We start from the raw sequence: 19067 nt of genomic DNA, 5'->3' as shown, positions 1-19067 counted from the left end.
CGGCTTGGGGGCAAGCAGAGGGCGGCCTTCAAGTCCGGCAAACGGGTGGGGAAGCCCTCCCCCAAGGCCGCGTCCAGCCCCAGCAACCCGGCCGCCCTGCCCGTGGCCTCCGACAGCAGCCCCATGGGCTCCAAGACCAAGGAGCCCGACTCGCCGGGCATGCTGGGCGGCAAGGACCAGCGCTCCATGATCCTCCGGTCCCGCACCAGAACCCAGGAGGCCTTCCACGCCAAGCGGAGGCGTCCCGCCGAGAGCAGGCTGCCCAGCTGCCGCGTGGCCAAGAAAATCCTCAACAGCCACCTGCCCGCGCCCTTCAAGGCCTCGGGCGGCCCCCAGAAGGAGGGCAGGGCCGGCCAGCGGGCGCGGCTCCCCAAGCCTGGCAGCGGGGGCGTCATCCGGAAGCCGTCCGAGCGGCCCCTGCATGCGCTCAAGCGGAAGGCTGCCTTCATGGCACCTGTGCCCGCCAAGAAGCGCGGCCTGGCCTTGCGGAGCGGTGCCTGCGCGCTCGGTGGGCCGCTCGCCATCTAAATAATGTTTCTGGTAATGCATATTCGGAGAATGTGTGTGTGGTGGGGGGGGGCGGGGATGCCGTAGAAATGTTAATGATATCCACAGGACACTCAGCAGGAAATGAGGGCGGCCTGGGACTAATAAAAGTCGAAATGTAATTTGTGCACATCTACAAGCCTCAGCCTTCATCGCTATCCTGGGTCTTTGGAGTTCTGGGCTCAGAATATGGGCCAGATGGGGCAGTGGCCCGGCCTGCCTCGCCTTCCCCAGCCAGGTGGTAAGGTGGGAATCAGGTGCTCCCAGGGAATGGGGTTAGAAGGTGCCCAGGCTGCCCACCTGGTAGGGAGCTGCAGGGCCCAAACTCAGGTCTGCAAGCACCATGGAACACAGGTTCCCCCTCCCTGGATTGAAGCACCCCTCCTCCAAGCAGATCACAGGGCAGAGGTTGGGCCCCCACTGGGCCAGCAGCTCCTGACAAAGCTGTCCTGGGTGTGTCCTGCTTAGCTGGGCTGCTTGTGCACTGCCAAACTGAGCCAGCAGTCTGCAGTGGGGTCCAGACCACAGCCTCCAGTTCTCTGCCTTCCCCCTCCCGTCTCTTTGTGTTTCTCTCCCTTATGCCTTTTGGACCCTCTTCACGCCCTCGGTAGCCTGAGCTGACCACCCCTTCCCCGGCAGCTTTTAGGAAGGAGAGGAGAGCTGGGACGCTTCCGCCCTCTCCCGGGCCCAGTTCTCACCTCCTGGCCAGGCAGCCAGCGTTTTTTGCAGGGTAAATCCGAGTCCTCTGGGACTCTGCCAATGACAGCCAGACCCTTGACAAGATCCCTGGTCCCACGCCCAGCACATTCCTCTCAGCCCTCCCCCTTCCCAAGCTCTTAAACAAACGTTTTGTGGGGTGGCCAGCCGGGCCTGCCTGGCCTCTCAGCCTGAGCGGCTGCTTTCTGCCTCTTTAGTGAATCCAGTTGCTGTGCTCTGAAAGGCCCCCCACCCCCACCCCCAGACCCACCCCACCTCAGGTCATTTCCTGACCCAGAATCCTGCTTCAGCCAGCTCAGCTCCACCCAGGCCTGACCCCTACAATCATAACCAGATGGATGGGGGGCTGCAGCGTGCCCTAGCCCTGACCCTGCAGAGGCTGAGAGGAGTGGAGAGCTCAGGGCCCAGGAGAGAACCCAGTTTCTCAGATGTGCAGGGGAAGGGCCGCATGCTCCCGGCTGTGTGCTCCTGGGCCATTAGCATGCACGCCCCCCCCCCCAGGGCATGTGCTCTGTTCAGCCACCCTCAGTATCAAAACCAGGCAGGTAACAAACGCCTGAAGCCAGCACAATGGGTGCTTACAGTGCCTCGGGGTCCCTAAGGGCCCTTGAAAAGGAACACGCGGATTCCAGGTGGTGTGGCATGTGTGTGCACATGTGCCTCATGTGATGTGTGCATGCGTATGTACACGCGCAAGCTCAAAGATGTGACACAGTGTCTGCTCCCCAAACGGAGGCAGACACCCCCTTCCCTCCCTGCAGGCCCCATGTTGCAGGTCACATGCAGAGGCTGGAGCCCAGGGACCAGATAATGATAACGGGATCCACCAAGCCCCTGGGGGACAGGGAACTGGAATTGCTCCAGGAAATGCTGAGGGCTGGGGGACGGCAGGAGGGGAGGGGAAGGGAAGAGCTGGCCAGGGGTTGGGGGCGGTTGCTGGCTGGCTGGGAATCTGTGGACAGGCGGTGGCCTGGCACTGGGTGATCAGTTTGCGCCTCCACATGGGTGGCTGTCCTTGGCAGGGCTCAGCTGCAGGGGGTGTGGGAGCAGGGATTACAGCGCCGCCTCCCTGACACATAAGTTGTCAATATGTGCACAGCTGGTGGGAGGCCCAGGCAGGGCAACTGTGCAGAGTGCTTCCAGTGGGGAGCACCAGGCAGGAGGGGGTGGGGGCCGCCTTCTGGGGCAGGAGGAGGTGGCCCATCTGAATCGTCTGCCTCTCTCTCCCTCTCCGCCCCCCCACCCCCACCGCCTCCCTCTTTCTTTTCACAGATAACCAGTCCGAGTCATGCAGTCTTTTCGAGAAAGGTGTGGTTTCCATGGCAAACAGCAGAACTACCAGCAGACCCCACAGGAGACAGCACGCCTGGAGAATTACAGGCAGCCGAGTCAAGCCGGGCTGAGCTGTGACCGGCAACGGCTGCTCACCAAGGACTATTATAACCAGCAGCCTTACCCGGGCTACGAGGGCAGCACCGGCCCCCCCGCCGGCCCAGCCACCTCCGTGGGCGGGGAGAAGTACCACCGCGGCAGCAAGGCCCTGTCCTCCTCACAGGCCCTGCAGGGGCGGCCACCTTTCCCTGGCTACAGTGTGCAGGACAGCCCGTACCCTGGGCGCTACACGGGCGGGGAGGAGAGCCTGCAGGCCTGGGGGGCTCCGCAGCCGCAGCCCCTGCCGGGAGGCGTGAACAAATATGACGAAAGCTTGATGAAAAAGACAGCCGTGCCCCCCGGCAGGCAGTATCCAGAGCAGGGTGCCCAGCTGCCCTTTCGGACTCACTCGCTCCACATGCAGCAGCAGCAGCCACCGCCGCCGCCGCCGCCGCCACAGCAGCCACAGCCCCAGCCGCTGCCCCAGCCCCAGCAGCCCCTGGTCTACCCCAAACTCCAGAGGCAGAAGCTACAGAACGACATTGCCTCTCCACTGCCCTTCCCGCAGAGCAGCCACTTCCCCCAGCACTCCCAGTCCTTCCCTGCCTCCTCCACCTACTCCCCATCCGTCCAAGGCGGCGGGCAGGGGGCTCACTCCTACAAGAGCTGCACGGCTCCATCTGCCCCATCCCATGACAGGCCACTGACAGCCAACGCCAGCTTGGCCCCAGGGCAGAGGGTCCAGAACCTTCACGCCTACCCGTCTGGCCGCCTCAGCTATGACCAGCAGAAGCAGCAGCAGCAGCAGCAGCAGCAGCAGGCCCTTCAGAGCCGGCACCATGCCCAGGAAACCCTCCACTACCAAAACCTCACCAAGTACCAACACTACGGACAGCAAGGCCAGGCCTACTGCCAGCCCGACGCAGCTGTGCGGACCCCAGAGCAGTACTACCAGACCTTCAGCCCCAGCGCCAGCCATTCGCCTGCGCGCTCGGTGGGCCGCTCGCCATCCTACAGCTCGACCCCGTCCCCGCTGATGCCCAACCTGGAGAACTTCCCCTACAGCCAGCCACCGCTGGCCACCGGCGCCTTCCCTGCTGGCATCACCGACCACAGCCACTTCATGCCCCTGCTCAACCCCTCCCCGACGGACGCCGCCAGCTCCGTGGACCCCCAGGCTGGCAACTGCAAGTCCCTGCAGAAGGACAAGCTCCCTGAGAGCCTGCTGTCGGACCTCAGCCTGCAGAGCCTCACGGCCTTGACCTCGCAGGTGGAAAACATCTCGAACACGGTGCAGCAGCTGCTGCTTTCCAAGGCCGCTGCACCGCAGAAGAAGGGGGTCAAGAGCCTGGTGTCCAGGACGCCCGAGCAGCTCAAGAGTCAGCACTGCAGCCCCGAGGGCGGCGGCGGCTACTTGACCGAGCCGGTGGGCACGCCGCTGTCGGAGCCCCTGAGCAGCACGCCACAGTCCATCCATGCCGAGCCCCCTGAGGCCGACTACCTCAGTGGCTCCGAGGACCCTCTGGATCGCAGTTTCCTCTACTGCAACCAGGCCCGCGGCAGCCCCGCCAGAGTCAACAGCACCTCCAAGGCCAAGCCTGAGTCCGTGTCCACCTGCTCCGTGACCTCACCTGACGACATGTCCACCAAGTCCGACGACTCCTTCCAGAGCTTGCACAGCAGCCTGCCCCTGGACAGCTTCTCCAAGTTCGTGGCGGGCGAGCGCGACTGCCCGCGGCTGCTGCTCAGCGCCCTGGCCCAGGAGGACCTGGCCTCGGAGATCCTGGGGCTGCAGGAGGCCATGGGCGAGAAGCCCAGCAAGGCCTGGGCTGAGGGCCCCAGCCTGGCCAAGGACCCCGGCAAGCCAGCCTTCTCTCTGGAGAACCACAGCGCCTGCCTGGACCCTGGGGCTAAGAGCGGGTGGCCCCGGCCAGGGGAACCAGAGCCCCTCCCGGACCCCTTGCAGTTGGACAAGGGCAGAAACACCAAGGACTTCGGCTCGGAGCTATTTGAGGACCCCTCCCTGGGCTTTGCCACCCCTGACCCCAAAAAGACAACAGGGCCCCTCGCCTTCAGCAGCAAGACCCCCCTTGGGGTGCCCCCAGTAGACCCCAACACAGCAGCCTTCGACTGCTTCCCGGATGCGGCGCCCACCGGCTCAGCAGATGGCACCAACCCCTTTGCCTGGCCAGAGGAGAACCTGGGCGACGCCTGCCCCCGCTGGGGGCTGCACCCTGGCGAGCTCAGCAAGGGCCTGGAGCCTGCCGGGAAAGCCTCAGAGGGCATCGGCAAAGACGGTGCTCAGGAGTCGCCCGCCTGCCTTGGCTTCCCCGGGGAGGAGCCTGGCGGGGAGAAGGCAGCTGTGCCTGGAGACTTTAAGCCGGAGGAGTTGAGCGGTGTGAAAGAGGAGGCAGGCAGGCTGCTGCAGTGCCACGAGGTCGTGGGCAAGGCCGACCGGTGGCTGGAGGAGAGCCAGCACCACTGCACTGCTGCCGACTTCGGGGACCTCCCGCTGCTGCCGCCCACCAGCCGGAAGGACGGCTTGGAGGCTGAGGAGGAGTACTCCTCCCTGTGCGAGCTCTTGGGCAGCCCAGAGCACAGGCCCAGCCTGCAGGACCCACTGTCCCCTAAGGCCCCGCTGACCTGCACCAAGGAGGAGGTGGAAGAGGCGCTGGACTCGAAGTCTGACTGGGGCTCACCCTGCCACCTGTCCGGGGACTCGGTCATCCTGCTGGGACCCACCGTGGGCGCCGAGTGCAAGGTGCAGAGCTGGTTCGAGGCCTCCCTTTCCCACATGAAGCCAGGTGAGGAGGGGCCTGATGGTGAGCGGGCCCCGGGGGACACCGCCACCCCGGATGCCTTGCTGGGCCCAAAGCCCACCAAGCCCGCAGTGCCCGAGACGCCCAGCGCCAAGAAGGAGCCCGTGCCGCGGGGCAAAAGCTTGCGGAGTCGCCGGGTGCAGCGGGGGCTCCCCGAGGCCGAGGACTCACCGTGCCGCGCGCCCGTGCTGCCCCGAGACCTCTTGCTCCCCGAGTCGTGCGCAGGGCCCCCTCCGGGCCAGACGGAAGGGGCTGGGGCCCCGGGCCGGGCCGCCTCGGAAGGTCTCCCCAGGATGTGCACACGCTCCTTCACGGCCCTGAGCGAGCCCCGCACACCCGGCCCCCCGGGCCTGCCCACCGCCCCCGCGCCCCCAGAACGGCTTGGGGGCAAGCAGAGGGCGGCCTTCAAGTCCGGCAAACGGGTGGGGAAGCCCTCCCCCAAGGCCGCGTCCAGCCCCAGCAACCCGGCCGCCCTGCCCGTGGCCTCCGACAGCAGCCCCATGGGCTCCAAGACCAAGGAGCCCGACTCGCCGGGCATGCTGGGCGGCAAGGACCAGCGCTCCATGATCCTCCGGTCCCGCACCAGAACCCAGGAGGCCTTCCACGCCAAGCGGAGGCGTCCCGCCGAGAGCAGGCTGCCCAGCTGCCGCGTGGCCAAGAAAATCCTCAACAGCCACCTGCCCGCGCCCTTCAAGGCCTCGGGCGGCCCCCAGAAGGAGGGCAGGGCCGGCCAGCGGGCGCGGCTCCCCAAGCCTGGCAGCGGGGGCGTCATCCGGAAGCCGTCCGAGCGGCCCCTGCATGCGCTCAAGCGGAAGGCTGCCTTCATGGCACCTGTGCCCGCCAAGAAGCGCGGCCTGGCCTTGCGGAGCGGTGGCGGCGGGGACGCCCCGGAAGAGAAAGGCGAGGGCACCCTTGTCCTTTTCAAGAGGGCGTCGTCGCCCAAGAAAGCCAAATCGGCCAAGGGCAGCGGGGGCGAGGCCCCCGTCAAGCCCCTGCCCCTGGAGCCCCCCAGCGTCTGCATCAAGATGGCCTCCAGGACCACCTTCCAGGCGGCCATGAAGACCAAGGTGCTGCCCCCGCGCAAGGGCCGAGGTCTGAAGCTGGAGGCCATTGTGCAGAAGATCACCTCGCCCAGCCTCAAGAAGTTCGCCTGCAAGGTGGTCGCCGGGACCGCCCCCGCCGACCCCCTGAGCCCGGGCCTCCCTGAAAAGGAGAGGGGACTCAAGAGTGCTGCAGGCAGCCCCACGGGGGCAGAGGAAGGGCTGCCGGGTGTTGGCGTGGGGCCTGACCCGTTATGCAGAAACCCCAACAACCGATCCCTAAAAGGCAAACTCCTGAACAGTAAGAAGCTGTCTTCGACCGAATGCTTCAAAACCGAGGCCTTTTCGTCCCTGGAGGGCCTGCCCCCCGGTGGGACCACCCTGGCACCTAAGAAGAGAAGCAGGAAGGGCAGGGCTGGAGCCCTAGGGTTACCCAGAGGCCCTCCTGATAAACGACCCCACCTGGGCCCAGCTCTGCTCCCAGCCCCCCGAGACAGGGCCAGCAGCGCCCAGGGGGGTGACGAGGACATCCCTGGTGGAGGAGGCAAAAAGCCAAAGATGGAGGAGGTGGGCTTGTACTCCCAGGCCCCCGAGGGCCTGCTCTGCCAGCCCCAGACCAGGGCCCAGAAGCAGCCAGGCCCTGCCAACTACAGCAGCTATTCCAAGCGGAAGCGGCTCACGCGGGGCCGGGCGAAGAACACCACCTCCTCTCCCTGCAAGGGGCGTGCCAAAAGGCGGCGGCAGCAGCAGCAGCAGGTGCTGCCCCTGGATCCTGCAGAGCCTGAAATCCGCCTCAAGTACATTTCTTCCTGCAAGCGGCTCCGGGTGGACAGCCGGATCCCTGCCTTTTCCCCCTACGTGCGAGTGGAGAAGCGAGACGCGTTCACCACCGTGTGCACTGTCGTCAACTCCCCGGGGGACGAGCCCAAGCCCCACAGGAAGCCCTCCTCCTCCACCTCCTCCTCCTCCTCCTCCTCTACCTTCTCCTTGGACGTGGCTGGGGCCTCCCTGGCCTTGCTCCCCGGAGGCTCTGTCCTGCAGCCACGGCCATCCCTGCCCCTCTCCTCCACCATGCACCTGGGGCCCGTGGTCTCCAAGGCTCTCAGTACCTCTTGCCTTGTTTGCTGCCTCTGCCAAAACCCAGCCAACTTCAAGGACCTTGGGGACCTCTGTGGCCCCTACTACCCTGAACACTGCCTCCCCAAAAAGAAGCCAAAACTTAAGGAGAAGGTGCGGGTGGAGGGCGCCTGCGAGGAGGCCTCACCGCCCCTAGAGAGACCACTCAGAGGCCTTGAGTGTACAGCCGCCACGGCCGCAGCCACCACCACCACCACTACCGCCGCTGTCACCGAGAAGCCCACTAAGCCCGACGGCCCAGCCGACCCTGCCAAGCAGGGCTCCCTGCGCACCAGTGCCCGGGGCCTGTCCAGGCGGCTGCAGAGCTGCTACTGCTGCGATGGTCAGGGGGACGGCAGCGAGGAGGCGGCCCCAGCTGACAAGAGTCGCAAGCATGAGTGCAGCAAGGAGGAGCCCGCCGAGCCCGGCGGAGGCACCCAGGAACACTGGGTGCACGAGGCCTGTGCCGTGTGGACGGGCGGGGTCTACCTGGTGGCCGGGAAGCTCTATGGGCTGCAGGAGGCTATGAAGGTGGCCATGGACATGGTAAGAGGCAAAGCCGCCCAAGGTGGGGAACTCCGGGTCCAGAAGGACAAGGACAAGAGCCCCCTCACCTCCCAGACACACCCCCACCACACATGAATATGGTCAGCAGGCTTGGCACACCCTCCGGAGAGCCTGGGGGCCAGTGGAGGGAGGGGGGCGGCAGACTGAGGCAGCAATACCTGTAACACACACACACACACACACACACACACATCGCCCTGTCCAGCCCAGGGCCCACTCACATACACCTACACCCCAACATTCCTTCTCCAGTGGAAGGGGTTGGAGTTGGGGGTGGAGTGGGGCGGACCAGACCTGCTTTCCAAAGGGAGCGGTCTGCCGCAGGCAACCATCTCCCCTGGGAGCAGAGCGGGCCATCAGAGAGCCCCAAGAGAACCATGTGGGACGTGGCCCTACCTGGTGACAGTACCCCACCCACCTGGCCTCAGGCCAGGAGCTCTGAAACCCCCTTTCTGGAGAGTTCTCCCTGCGGGGCTGTGCAAGCAAGGGCTCAAGCAGGAGTCTGGGTTCAAGTCTCAGCCTGTGCACCGGCAGGCATGTGCCCTCCCTTCTCCAGGCCACCCTGGCCAGGGGGGCTGTGAGGATGGGGAAGGATCCCTCATCGTCCTGCCCACACCTGTCTCTGGCAGTGGCACTGCTGTTCCAGCACGGCAGTATGAGGAGTGGATAGTGTCGCCCAGTGGCGGCCATTGCCAGGCACCCAGCATTCACACAGCCTGCTTTGTCGAGAAGGTTTGGAGCAGGTGATGGGGATCCCCACCCAAGTTCTCTCCCAACCCCCACAGACCTGTCTTGTGTTGTCCTGAGGTGCTGTGAGATCCAGTGGGGGTGGGGCAGCCACCCTGGGCCACATGCTCCTGGCACCTCACCCCCGCCCCCACCCCACCCCACATGCGCCTACCATGTTATCCTATGTGGGGACACCCTCCATCCCGTGTCTGGCCTCCACGTCTGGCCTCCTTCCATGTTCAGTTCGTTTGCTAGCTCATCCATCTGTCCCTCTGTCCGTCCGTCCTTCCCATCTGCTGAGTACTGGACACTGGCCCTGACCCTGAGCAGGGGGACCAATATGAAGAACCGTCCTGCTGAAGAAGCAGCTGGGGGTCAGAGGGACACACGGCCGGGGGAAGCTTACCTCCGACCAGGCCTCGGGTTGCCTGCATCTGGGGCGCTCAGTGCCCTGGAGAAGCCCCCATCTCGGGCCTCCCTGGACCCCAGCCCCCCCACTCCTAAGCTCTCTGCCCACTGCTCCCTCCAGTTGAGCTCCACCCTCACCCCCAGGAGTGCTTGGTTCAACCCCCACAGCCCAAAGAGAGGTTAGAGACCTTCAGGTCATGCCAGCGACCTCCCCCTCCCCCTTCCTCCTGCTTTGTTCTCTCAAATCACTGGCTCCTCAGCCACCTTTTATAGAGTCTCCCATCCCCCAGCATTCAAAAGCCATGAGAACCCTCAGCTCCCGCCCCTGCCGGTCACCACCCCACTGCTGTCCACAGCCCATCCCTGAGAGGCACTGCCCGACCCGACCACATGGCGCCACCTTGGTCCCCTCCTGGCTCAGGTTCCTGCCTGCACCTGTGCCCCTTCGGGCCTGACAGGCCCCTGCAGCCGCTCTGGCTCTGAGACCGTCTTGTCTTGAGAGCGCTGTGCTCCTGACCCCGCAGTCGCCCTGGTGGGTCCCCTGAGGCCGCAGGAGGACTCAGACTTGGTTCCCGAGGCTCTGAGGGGTCCCCTGGTGCTGGCTTGCACCCGAATCGGGTACAGGACCTCACCCAGCGTCCCCCAAGACCTGGTGCAGAGCTCTGGCCCTCCCCAGCCCATGCTCCCTGCCACGGACATCCCCGAATGGTGAGGAAGGGAAGATGAGCCTCCGGTGTTTGCCAGCACAGCGTCCGGCAGCCTGGGAAGAGCCTAAAGGCCTCCCTGCCAGAGAGGGCACGTGCGAGGGTGCCCCCCCCACAGCACCCAGCACCTTCCTGGAGTTCCTGGCTGCCCCCACTTCTCAGGAGAGGGTCCGTGGGGCCACCTCTCTGCCAACACCTTGGGTGCCTCCTGTACCTGCCAAGGCCCCTCCCTTGGCAGCCTGCCAGCAGCACTTGACCCCAGCTCTGTCAAGGGCCAAGACGTTATGTGGGCGGGGCACTTGCCTCTGGGAGCCCACTTTGTTCTCTGGAGGGACAAGACTTTGAGCTGCTAGGGACACCCAGCTTCTCCCTGCTGGGGGTCCCCCTAGAGCCTGCTTTTACATAGCCCCGCCACGCCTACCTTCCGGAGCCTGCTTCCCAGCCTGCCCACGGAGCATGTGCCTGTCCCAGCCCTGATGCAGGCCCAGCTCTCCACACGGCAGAGCAAGGCTGAGAGGCTGCAGTGCCTTTGAGGTCTAAGGAGGCCCAGCCGCAGTAGCAGGAGCCGTGGTGCTGGGGCCCAGAAGCCTGACGTCTCCCCTGCCTCTGTCTCTTCAACCCCAAGATGGGCATCACCCATATGCCCACCTCAAAGATGGTGCAGGGGGCGGGGTGAGTGTCATAGTACAAGAAAGTAGAAAGAAACCCTAGCTCCCCCAGCAGAGCAGCCCCCATGGTTACGGTAACCTTTAGCAGCTTCAAGTACATTTAGACAGGAGGCTGGGGGCTGGTCTGGGCTCCACTCTTGTTCCCATGCCTTTCTGTGGGTCAGGAATTTGGGGGCGGGGTTAGCCTCAAGAGGCCCCAGCCCAGCCCAAAAGGAAATGGTCCATTCCGAAGGAGCATGTGAAAACCCAGTGTTCTAGAAGATTCCAGTCTCAGCTCTGGGCACCAGAGGGGGCATTCTTGGGCTAGGCGGAGGAGGGGTAGGGGCGGACTTCTCAGCCCCGCCCACACCCCCAGCTGGTTTCCAAAGGTCCCCGGAGTCCTGGCTTCCTACGTGAAGCCCCGCCCTTGCCTGAGCAAGTGGCTGGCCCTGCTGTGCACTCTGTGTGTGTGACCACCCCTCTGGGCCTCAGTTTCCTTTCTGGTGAACCAGTAAACCAACAGCACCGCCAGCCAGCCTCCAGGCTGTGAGGATGCATCTTCCCACTGTGCCGGGCACGAGACCTTCCGCTTGGTGTCTGAACCTGCACCCTGCCACTGACCTGGGAAAGGGCTTCCTGCTTGGCCTGACATCCCACCCATACAATGAGGGGCTATAGTCCTGGCATCCGTGATGGGGGGACAACAGTCCCTTAACCTCCAGTTTTGCCTCAAGAGCTCTCTTGACATTGTAATCTCGCCTGTGGGCATTAGGGCCCTAGATCCAGGGGGCCTGCATTTAGACAGCCAGTATGGGCCAAGTACCAGGTGGGCAGTCAGCATCTCCAGAGACTGACCGCCTTGCCTGCTTTCTGAGCCACCTTGAGCCCTGGGGAGGGTTGGTCACTCCCAGTCCAGGAGAGAGTCTGCTACCTGAAGGGAAGGAAGTCATGCTGAGCATCACTGGCCGGGGCTGGGGGCCGGGTTCACCATGTGTGGACTGAGTCCGTGGGAGCTGGCCCGCCCTCGCTGAAGGCAGACACAGGGCTTCCCTGGGACCCCACCCCCAGGAGCCGTCACAGACGTTGGCATGCATGGTTGGCTGGATGTGCGCAGGCTTCCACTGAAGCTTCATGCGGACCCCCATCAGGGAGCCACCGCCCCCCTGGGACAGATGAGGCACTGAGGCACAGAGAGCCTGAGTCACTGCCACAACACCACACAGCACAGATGGGCAGAGCCGGGGTTGAACCGAGGTCTGTGTGATGCCCAGACCAAAGACTTAGCCCCTGAGAGCACCACCCACCATAGTCCCAGCCAGGGCTTCCAGAGAATTGTACTCTGGCCTGGAGCCGCTTCTGCCCCTCTGCAGGGCTGTGTCCACGCCGAAGGCAGGGACAGGGGCTTGGCTGGTACACGTGGGGCTGACCTCTGCTCCAGAGACTCATCTGCCTCCCCTCTCTCCTCACCAGACATGTTCCGGCTGCCAAGAAACCGGGGCCACCATCGGATGCTGCCACAAAGGATGTGTCCACACCTACCATTACCCGTGTGCCAGCGACACTGGTAAGCGTCAATCACCGGGAGTGGGAACAGCCGACCGTATGACCCTCAGCTGCCCTTCTGTTTACCTGGTTATTTGCTGGGCAGTCCAAGGGACAGGAAGATGAGTCAGTCCCCAGAACCCTCATCTAAAGAATGTCCAGTCTGGAGAGAGGGGTGATGGGGGCACCCATGATAAAATGTGTGCAAGCTCTTCAAGAGGCTGACATTCGCAAGGGGTGGGGGAGGATTTTAGGCCTTAGAGGGGAAGGGGCACTGGCACTGGGGCTTTGAAGGATGAAGAGGAGTCCTCTGGGCGGAGCAGAAAGGGAGCGGACAACAAACGATGTGTAAGGAGATGAGATTCAAAACGGACACTGAGGCCAGGCAGCTGCCTCATGATGTCGGAGGGCAGTCACGGCACATATTCAGTAGGACAGGCGCCAGCAGCCTTTCCGCCCGCCATGCTCTGCCGAGTGCGCAGGCCAGGGCACTCTGGGAGCCGAGCCTGGTCCTCCTCGCCCAGGCCGGGGAATGGAGACGTGGCGGACACAGGCTGCAATTCATCCCAAGGAGGAAAGTGTTCATCGTGGCTTCTGTCATTCAGGAGGACCTGACTTCAGGGGGCCGGTTAGGGACAGCTTCTGCGTGGACTCTACGCCGGTGGCGGTCTTGGGCTTGGGTAAAAGACAGAGTTGCCTCATCTGTAACCTGGGGATTCGCATCGCCGCACATTGGAGCCTGATGGGCGGGAAAGAACACAACGGTGGTCTGGGTGTAGACACGCACCTTGGCCTACTGGGCCTGCCTGCCCCCACACCCCCGGGGGGCACCCCTCCCCCTCCGGGTGAGTTACCCCGGTGCTGCAGTGCCCTGCCCCGGCCCTCTGAGCTGAAAGACGACATGCTCAGGACCAGCTTCAGGCAGGGCTATTGTCACGTGTGCTCTGCTGAGGTCAGCCAGGACCTCCCGCTGCCCGGAGACCACTCCTCCAAACCCGGTGTGACGGCCCTCCATGTCTCGCCTGTCCCATTGGCCCTGGGTGACACTACCCCGGCACCTTGGAGACCCGCCCACTGGCGAGCACTCAGGCTCCGGTGGTGTCAGCTCCTTGGAGAGCTGAGCTGCCTGCCACCTCTCGTGCCCACCCCCGTCAGCATCCCCAAACAGGTTCCAAGCCGGGCTCCCCCACTTAGCCAGGTGCGTGGCCTCCCGACAGAGGAATAGCTACCACAGGTTGGAGAAGCTCCTGTGTCAGACCCTTGTGGTCCAGGCTCCCAGCACACGCCTGTGTGTTGAACCACACCCAGCCCTTGGGTGGACTCCGATCACAGCCACCCCGTGGGACAGACAGGCCCAAGCGGCTCTGTGGGCTTTCTGAGGCCGTGCGTCTTTACGGGGAGCCGACAGCCTCATCGTTCTCCTGCAGAATGGCTTGGGGTTCTGCAGCCCTCCATTTCTGAACCCGCCACCGTGTGTTGCTATCAGCATTGTCCAGGGGGTCCCGCCCCCTAGCCGCCCCATGCGCTGAACAAACCATGTCCACTCTCCCTTGGTCTTCCTTGCTCGTGGTCCTACTTCAACACGCGTGTGAGGCCATAGAACATCCGGAGCCAGGGTCAGGCGCACCTGAGTCCTCAGCGTGAGAACTGACGAGCGTGGCAGGTGTTCCCACCCCCACCCCCCCCAGCAGAGCGTAGCTGGATCTAGTGACCCTGCACGACCTCTCCCGGTGGGCGGATGGGCTCCTCTGCCGGGCTCTCCTGGACTGGAGCCTGGTCCTGCTGGTGTGGCACCTGCCTCAGGTGGGGGGCATCTCTGCTCCACGGATCAGCCCAAGGTGCCCAGGTTCAGACACCTGGGAGCTCACCTGTGTCGGCTCTGGTGCCCAGGCATTTATGAATTGGCTCAAGATGGTGCTGGCACAGCAGCGAGGGGAGGGGTGGGTCTGGAATTTGGCTGGGGGCAGGACTGGCTCAGTGGGATTAGCCAGCTCCCCTCTGGTACCCCTCCCCACACACACACCTGGTGGTGGTGGCAGGGGAGCCGGGCTCCTTGAGACAGCCTTATACCTTGGTCCCAGGCTATCACCAAGGACAAGGCGTGCCCCACCATGCTCGGATCCTACAGGTGGGCAGTGCCCCTACACACCAACATGGGCTGCTTCCCTCAGACCCAAGACCACCCTCCTTGTGTCCTCCCACCCCCACCCCCAGCCCAGCCCTCTGCGTAGCCAGCCATCCCCTTGAGGCCAGGAGCCACCATGGAAGATGCCCCAGCCCCAGAGCACCTGCCGGGGCGAGACCCGCCATGCTGGTGATGGTGGTGACATCGTGCCCATTTTAGAGCTGTGAAGGTCAAGACCCAGAGCAGTAATCGTGGGTGCAGCCAGTGTTCGTATCCAGGCCTGTGCCTGTCTTCTGGCAGTAAAGCCGGGAGTCCCCACGGGAGGGCGGGAGGGGTGGTCAGAGCCTCTCCTTTGCCTTGAAGGAGGCGGCACTGGCTGGTGACCTTTCTTACTTCCTGCCTTCAAGGGGTCAACAGATACACCTACACCTGCATAGTGTATGAGCCGGCCAGGCCCGGCTCTGCTCCAAGACGGGTGGGGCAGGCAGGCCACCATCAGGGCCTGCGTTTGGATGGTGACCTTTTAAGCGAGATCTGATTTACTCAATGAAGGGAGCAAGCAGCCTGTGAGCAGTGACTGCCCCCCACCCCCTTGTCTTCCCTACCCCTTCTTGAGGTGCTCAGTCCTAACCACAGAACCATCTCTCTGGTCACAGGTTGCAGCTTCCTTGAAGAGAACTTTTCCTTGAAGTGTCCCAAGCATAAGGTAAGTGACCGCAAGTTCCCCCCACCCCCACCCCTCCTGCCACGCTGGCAGGACACGCCCAGGAGGGCCCAACTCTGGGAGGGAGCTCCCCTGTGTACACCAGCAGTGCCCACACTGCACAGTCCCTGTGCCCCCCACCCCACCCCGTGATCAGCGCTGATCAGCCACCACTGTGACCCCGTGAGTCATGGTTAATGAGCCACATGGCTCTAAAGAACATTGTGTGTAAGGCATGTTCTGGGTGGCTGGGCTTTCAGGAGGGGCCCAGAAAATGCCCAGGGGGACCTGCCCACACAAGCAGGCAGGCAGGTGGATGTTCACCTCACACTAGGAGGTGCCCCAGCCTGAGCCTCATGTGGGGAGGAGCTCAGACAACATGGGGGTGGGTGGGAGTGGAAGGTGGGAGATCCAGGACAGAGCTTCCACCTGGGTGTGCCCAGCAGTAAGGAGCCCCTGGGCTGGTGGTGACTCTGAGTACAGAGGGAAATGATGCCCGGTCCGTGCCACTGCACAGCCTGCCCCGGTGCATTTTCAGTCTGTCTGAGCCTCCAGCCAGCGTCTGCCAACTGTCCGGAGACGGTCTTCCTCCTGTTGGGTGATTCTACCAAGCGGATGTCTTCCCCACAGCCTGGTCCCTCTTGATAACACATCAAAAGTACGTGAGACCAAGGCCCCCTTCTGAGAGCATCCGACTGTCCGTCTAACACAGACTGTCCATCTGGCGGCCCCGGCATACTCCGGGCTCTTCGCCAACACTGTGATCCGGGCACCCATCCTCTTCCGGTCTTCCTTGGTCACCGCCTGGCTCTCACTCAAATACATGGCTTTTAAAAAACGGCACCTTTGTCTTCAAAGTGACATCCATCTTGGCTTTTTTCTAACACTTTAAAGGAGATCCTTTTGCAGCTGATTTTCCAAGGACACTGATGGTGGATCCAAGTAAAATGGGATGCTTGGCAACTTCGGTCTCTTTTCTGCGTGTGGTGATGTTGCTTCTCTGCCCGGCTGTGAGGATTCTTCTCTTGACGCTGCGTTGGCATCCTTACTGGTGGCTCTAGTCTCTGTGCTTCTTCCGCAAGTGCTTCAGGTTCTCGTTTTCATCAAGCAAGCTCGTGGCATCTAAGACCTTCCTCCAGTCCTGAGCCACGCTCTTCTTCAAACACACCAGCTTCTCAGAGGACTTGCTCAGCAGACAGCTTGAACGAGGACAATGAGAGGACACCCCCTTCCCTGATTCTAAATCATGTAGCGGGGCCCTTGTTCAGTTTGAACCGCTGCCTCTTGGGTCTGTGTCCAGGTTTCACGTGAGCACAAGGAAGCGTTTGGGAATTCCAGTTCTTCCCGATGTTATCCATGATTTGTTATGATCCACACAGTTGGATGTTAACAAAACACAGGCAAACGTCTTTCTGGCATTTTTTGGTTTCAGCCGAGATCCATCTGACATCAGCAATGATATCCCTCATTCCACATGCTCTTCTGAATCCGTCCTGAATTTCTGGCCGCTCCCCACTGATGGATGTACTGCTTCGACCATGTTTGAATGATCTTCAGCAAAATTTTACTTTGGTGTGACATTATGGATTCCCAACCCCCACAGCAGTTGAGTTAATTCCAACTTATATAGAGGTTCAAAGACAGTACATCTTTATGGGAGCAGACAGCCTCATCATTCAACCTCAGGGCAGTGAGTGGGTTTGAACAGCCAACCTTGCTGTTAGCAGTCCAATATTTACTTACCTGTCGGCACCACTAGGGCCCTGGTGATAGTGTTTGCTAATTTTGCACTCTGTTGGATGGGCACAAATATCTCTTCTAGTCAGTTGGCTAAGGAGCTCTCTTCCAAAGACGGTCTCAGCGTCGACCAGCAAGCGCTCGGAGCATCGCACCCTGTGTTGAAACATCCCGACTGGCATCCCACCGGTACCACCCGTCCTGCCTCACATGCTGCCTCCTGAAGTGGTTGAATGTTGTCGATCGATAATTTGGGGTACAGAGACCCGTCTGTTCCTTCCGTCTTTGGAAGTGTCCTGCGCCATTCCTCATTTTGCCCCTAGAATCCTTCAGTATTGAAGCTTTTTGAGGCTTGAAGGAATCTCTTCAGCTCTTTGACTTCATTTCTTCTTCTCCACAGTGAAGAGCAAGTTTCAGAGAGTCTTCTGACATCCACTTTGGTCTTTTCTCTCTTCCCTGACTCTTCAAAGAGCCTTGGCGTTCTCCATGCGTGCTGTGTCAGCCCAAAACTCACCTGGCCTTTGGTACCAAAACTATTCTTGAGACGTCTCCCAATCTACGCGAGAGATCATACTTGCTCTCTCTGGACTTGCTTTTGTTTTCTTCGTGGAACTTCACAGAGGCACAGCTGGTGGTCTGTTCCAGTCAGCCCCTGACCTTGTCCTGACGGGACACTGCGCTTCTCCATCGCTGCTTTCCACAGATGGGGTCGCTCTGAGTCCTGTGTTGTCCAGCTTGTGAGGTCCACGCTTGCCGTTCGTGGCCTTTATGTTGTTGAGAGAGTTATTTGCAACAACTAGGTGTTTGTCTTGCAAAAGCCTATCTATCAGGTCATCTCGGAGTCATTTCTATCAATCATTTCTATCAAAGTGCTATTTTCCCCACTACTGATCCATCTTGGTTTCCAACGTCCCCGTTCCAATCGCCAATAATGATCAGTGTACCTCGAGGGCATCTTAGCTCAATTTCAGACTTAAGAATTTGGTAAAAAATCTTCAATATCTTCATCTTTGGCGTTAGTGGTTGGCGCATAAATTCGACTAAGTCTTATGAACGGGTCTTTCTTGTAGGCATCTGGATAGGGTCCTCTCTCTCTGTTACACTTCAGGAGAGATCTTGAGATGTTCTTTTTTGACAGTGTGACCTAGTGCCTCTCAGTTTGTCATCCTTGGCAAAGACCAGACCCCATGACTATGCAAAATGGCCAGTTCTAGGCAAAATGGTCAGAATCAATCCGTTTCAGCCCACGGCTATCCAGGAAGTGTTCCATTTCATTTTTGATGGTTTCCGGGTTTTCCTGCATCCGTGTTGTGTACATTCCATGTTCTGGCCACTAACGGACAGCTGCAGCTGTTTCTTCTCATCTGAGTGCCTCCCAGGCAGAGGGGCCAATCTTCTGGCACTCGGACACGATCCCACTGCTTTGTAGGTTTTCCCTGGCCAGTTTCTTGAGACGTGGAGAGCCACATCCTTTCTCTTAGACTGTCTTGGTTTGGAATCGCCTCTGAAACCTGACACCACGGCGGCACACTGACAGCACAGCTTCCAGCATCACAGCAACACACTAGCCATCACTGGCAACAAAGTGACAGACTAGAGGTTGGGGCAGGTCCTGGGAGGAATTTACTATAAACCTGGTGGGAACTGTGGGTAACAGGCTTGCGTCTCCCCTTCTCTTGCAGAGGCTGCCGTTGTAACCACCCTCAACGGCTGGGCAAGTCGGAGACCCCTGCCCGCCCGCCGCTGAAGGAAGGAGCTGCCTACAGTGGGGTCCAGAACTGATCCTTGATCCAGGTCCGGATTCCGGATATTAGATCTGGCTGCCTGGCACTGAAATCCCTTCTGAAGCCGCCTGCCCCCAGAACCTGATGGCTGGAGCCTCCAGCCTCCTGGCCCAGGCCAGGCTTGGAGGGGGAGCCCACGGAGTGGCCAGACTCCTCGGAGTACCCCAGCTCTGGCGGGTGTGGGAGCTAACTCCAGCCCAGGTTGCATCTCCTCCTGGAAGTTCTGAGACAACGTGGCAGGTGTCCTACCTGGGTGAGGCCGGCTGCCCCCCAGTGGGTCACGGCACGAAGCTGGGCACACACATGTGCTGGGTCATAAGAACCCGGGGGGAGGCGGGGGTGGGGTGGGGGAGAGGAGGGCTTGTGGCTCCTTGAATGAAGCAAGGGGAGGCTACAGTCTCTAGAGCAAGCCGCTTGGGAACATTCTATCCACCAGTGGCTGCCCAGGCTTTCTTGCAGTTTGGGCAGGCCCATGGGCCCTGGCACTCAAGCTCGGGACACTGGCTCCCTCG

At 61.7% G+C, this 19067-nt stretch overlaps 1 protein-coding gene across 2 annotated transcripts in view; it reads left to right on the top strand.

Moving 5' to 3' along the window:
* Positions 1 to 18882, top strand: part of RAI1 (retinoic acid induced 1) — a 92097-nt gene extending 73215 nt beyond the window's left edge. The window contains exons 2-5 of one of the 2 annotated variants that reach the window (XM_045293386.1): positions 2536 to 8155; positions 12135 to 12228; positions 14988 to 15037; positions 18454 to 18882. In XM_045293386.1, the coding sequence (XP_045149321.1) occupies positions 2552 to 8155; positions 12135 to 12228; positions 14988 to 15037; positions 18454 to 18468 (5763 nt within the window). In that variant the 5' untranslated portion in view covers positions 2536 to 2551 and the 3' untranslated portion in view covers positions 18469 to 18882. Of the gene's footprint in view, positions 1 to 2520; positions 8156 to 12134; positions 12229 to 14987; positions 15038 to 18453 lie in introns of those variants that run through there. The other variant, XM_045293387.1, reaches the window with a different exon arrangement.
* Positions 18883 to 19067: the final 185 nt, after the last annotated feature.

This window comes from Echinops telfairi, unplaced genomic scaffold, assembly GCF_000313985.2.
Source record: "Echinops telfairi isolate 266 unplaced genomic scaffold, ASM31398v2 ScPeMD7_2010;HRSCAF=2546, whole genome shotgun sequence".
Taxonomy (NCBI): Eukaryota; Metazoa; Chordata; class Mammalia; order Afrosoricida; family Tenrecidae; genus Echinops; species Echinops telfairi.
This window is presented reverse-complemented; position numbering and strand designations above follow the sequence as displayed.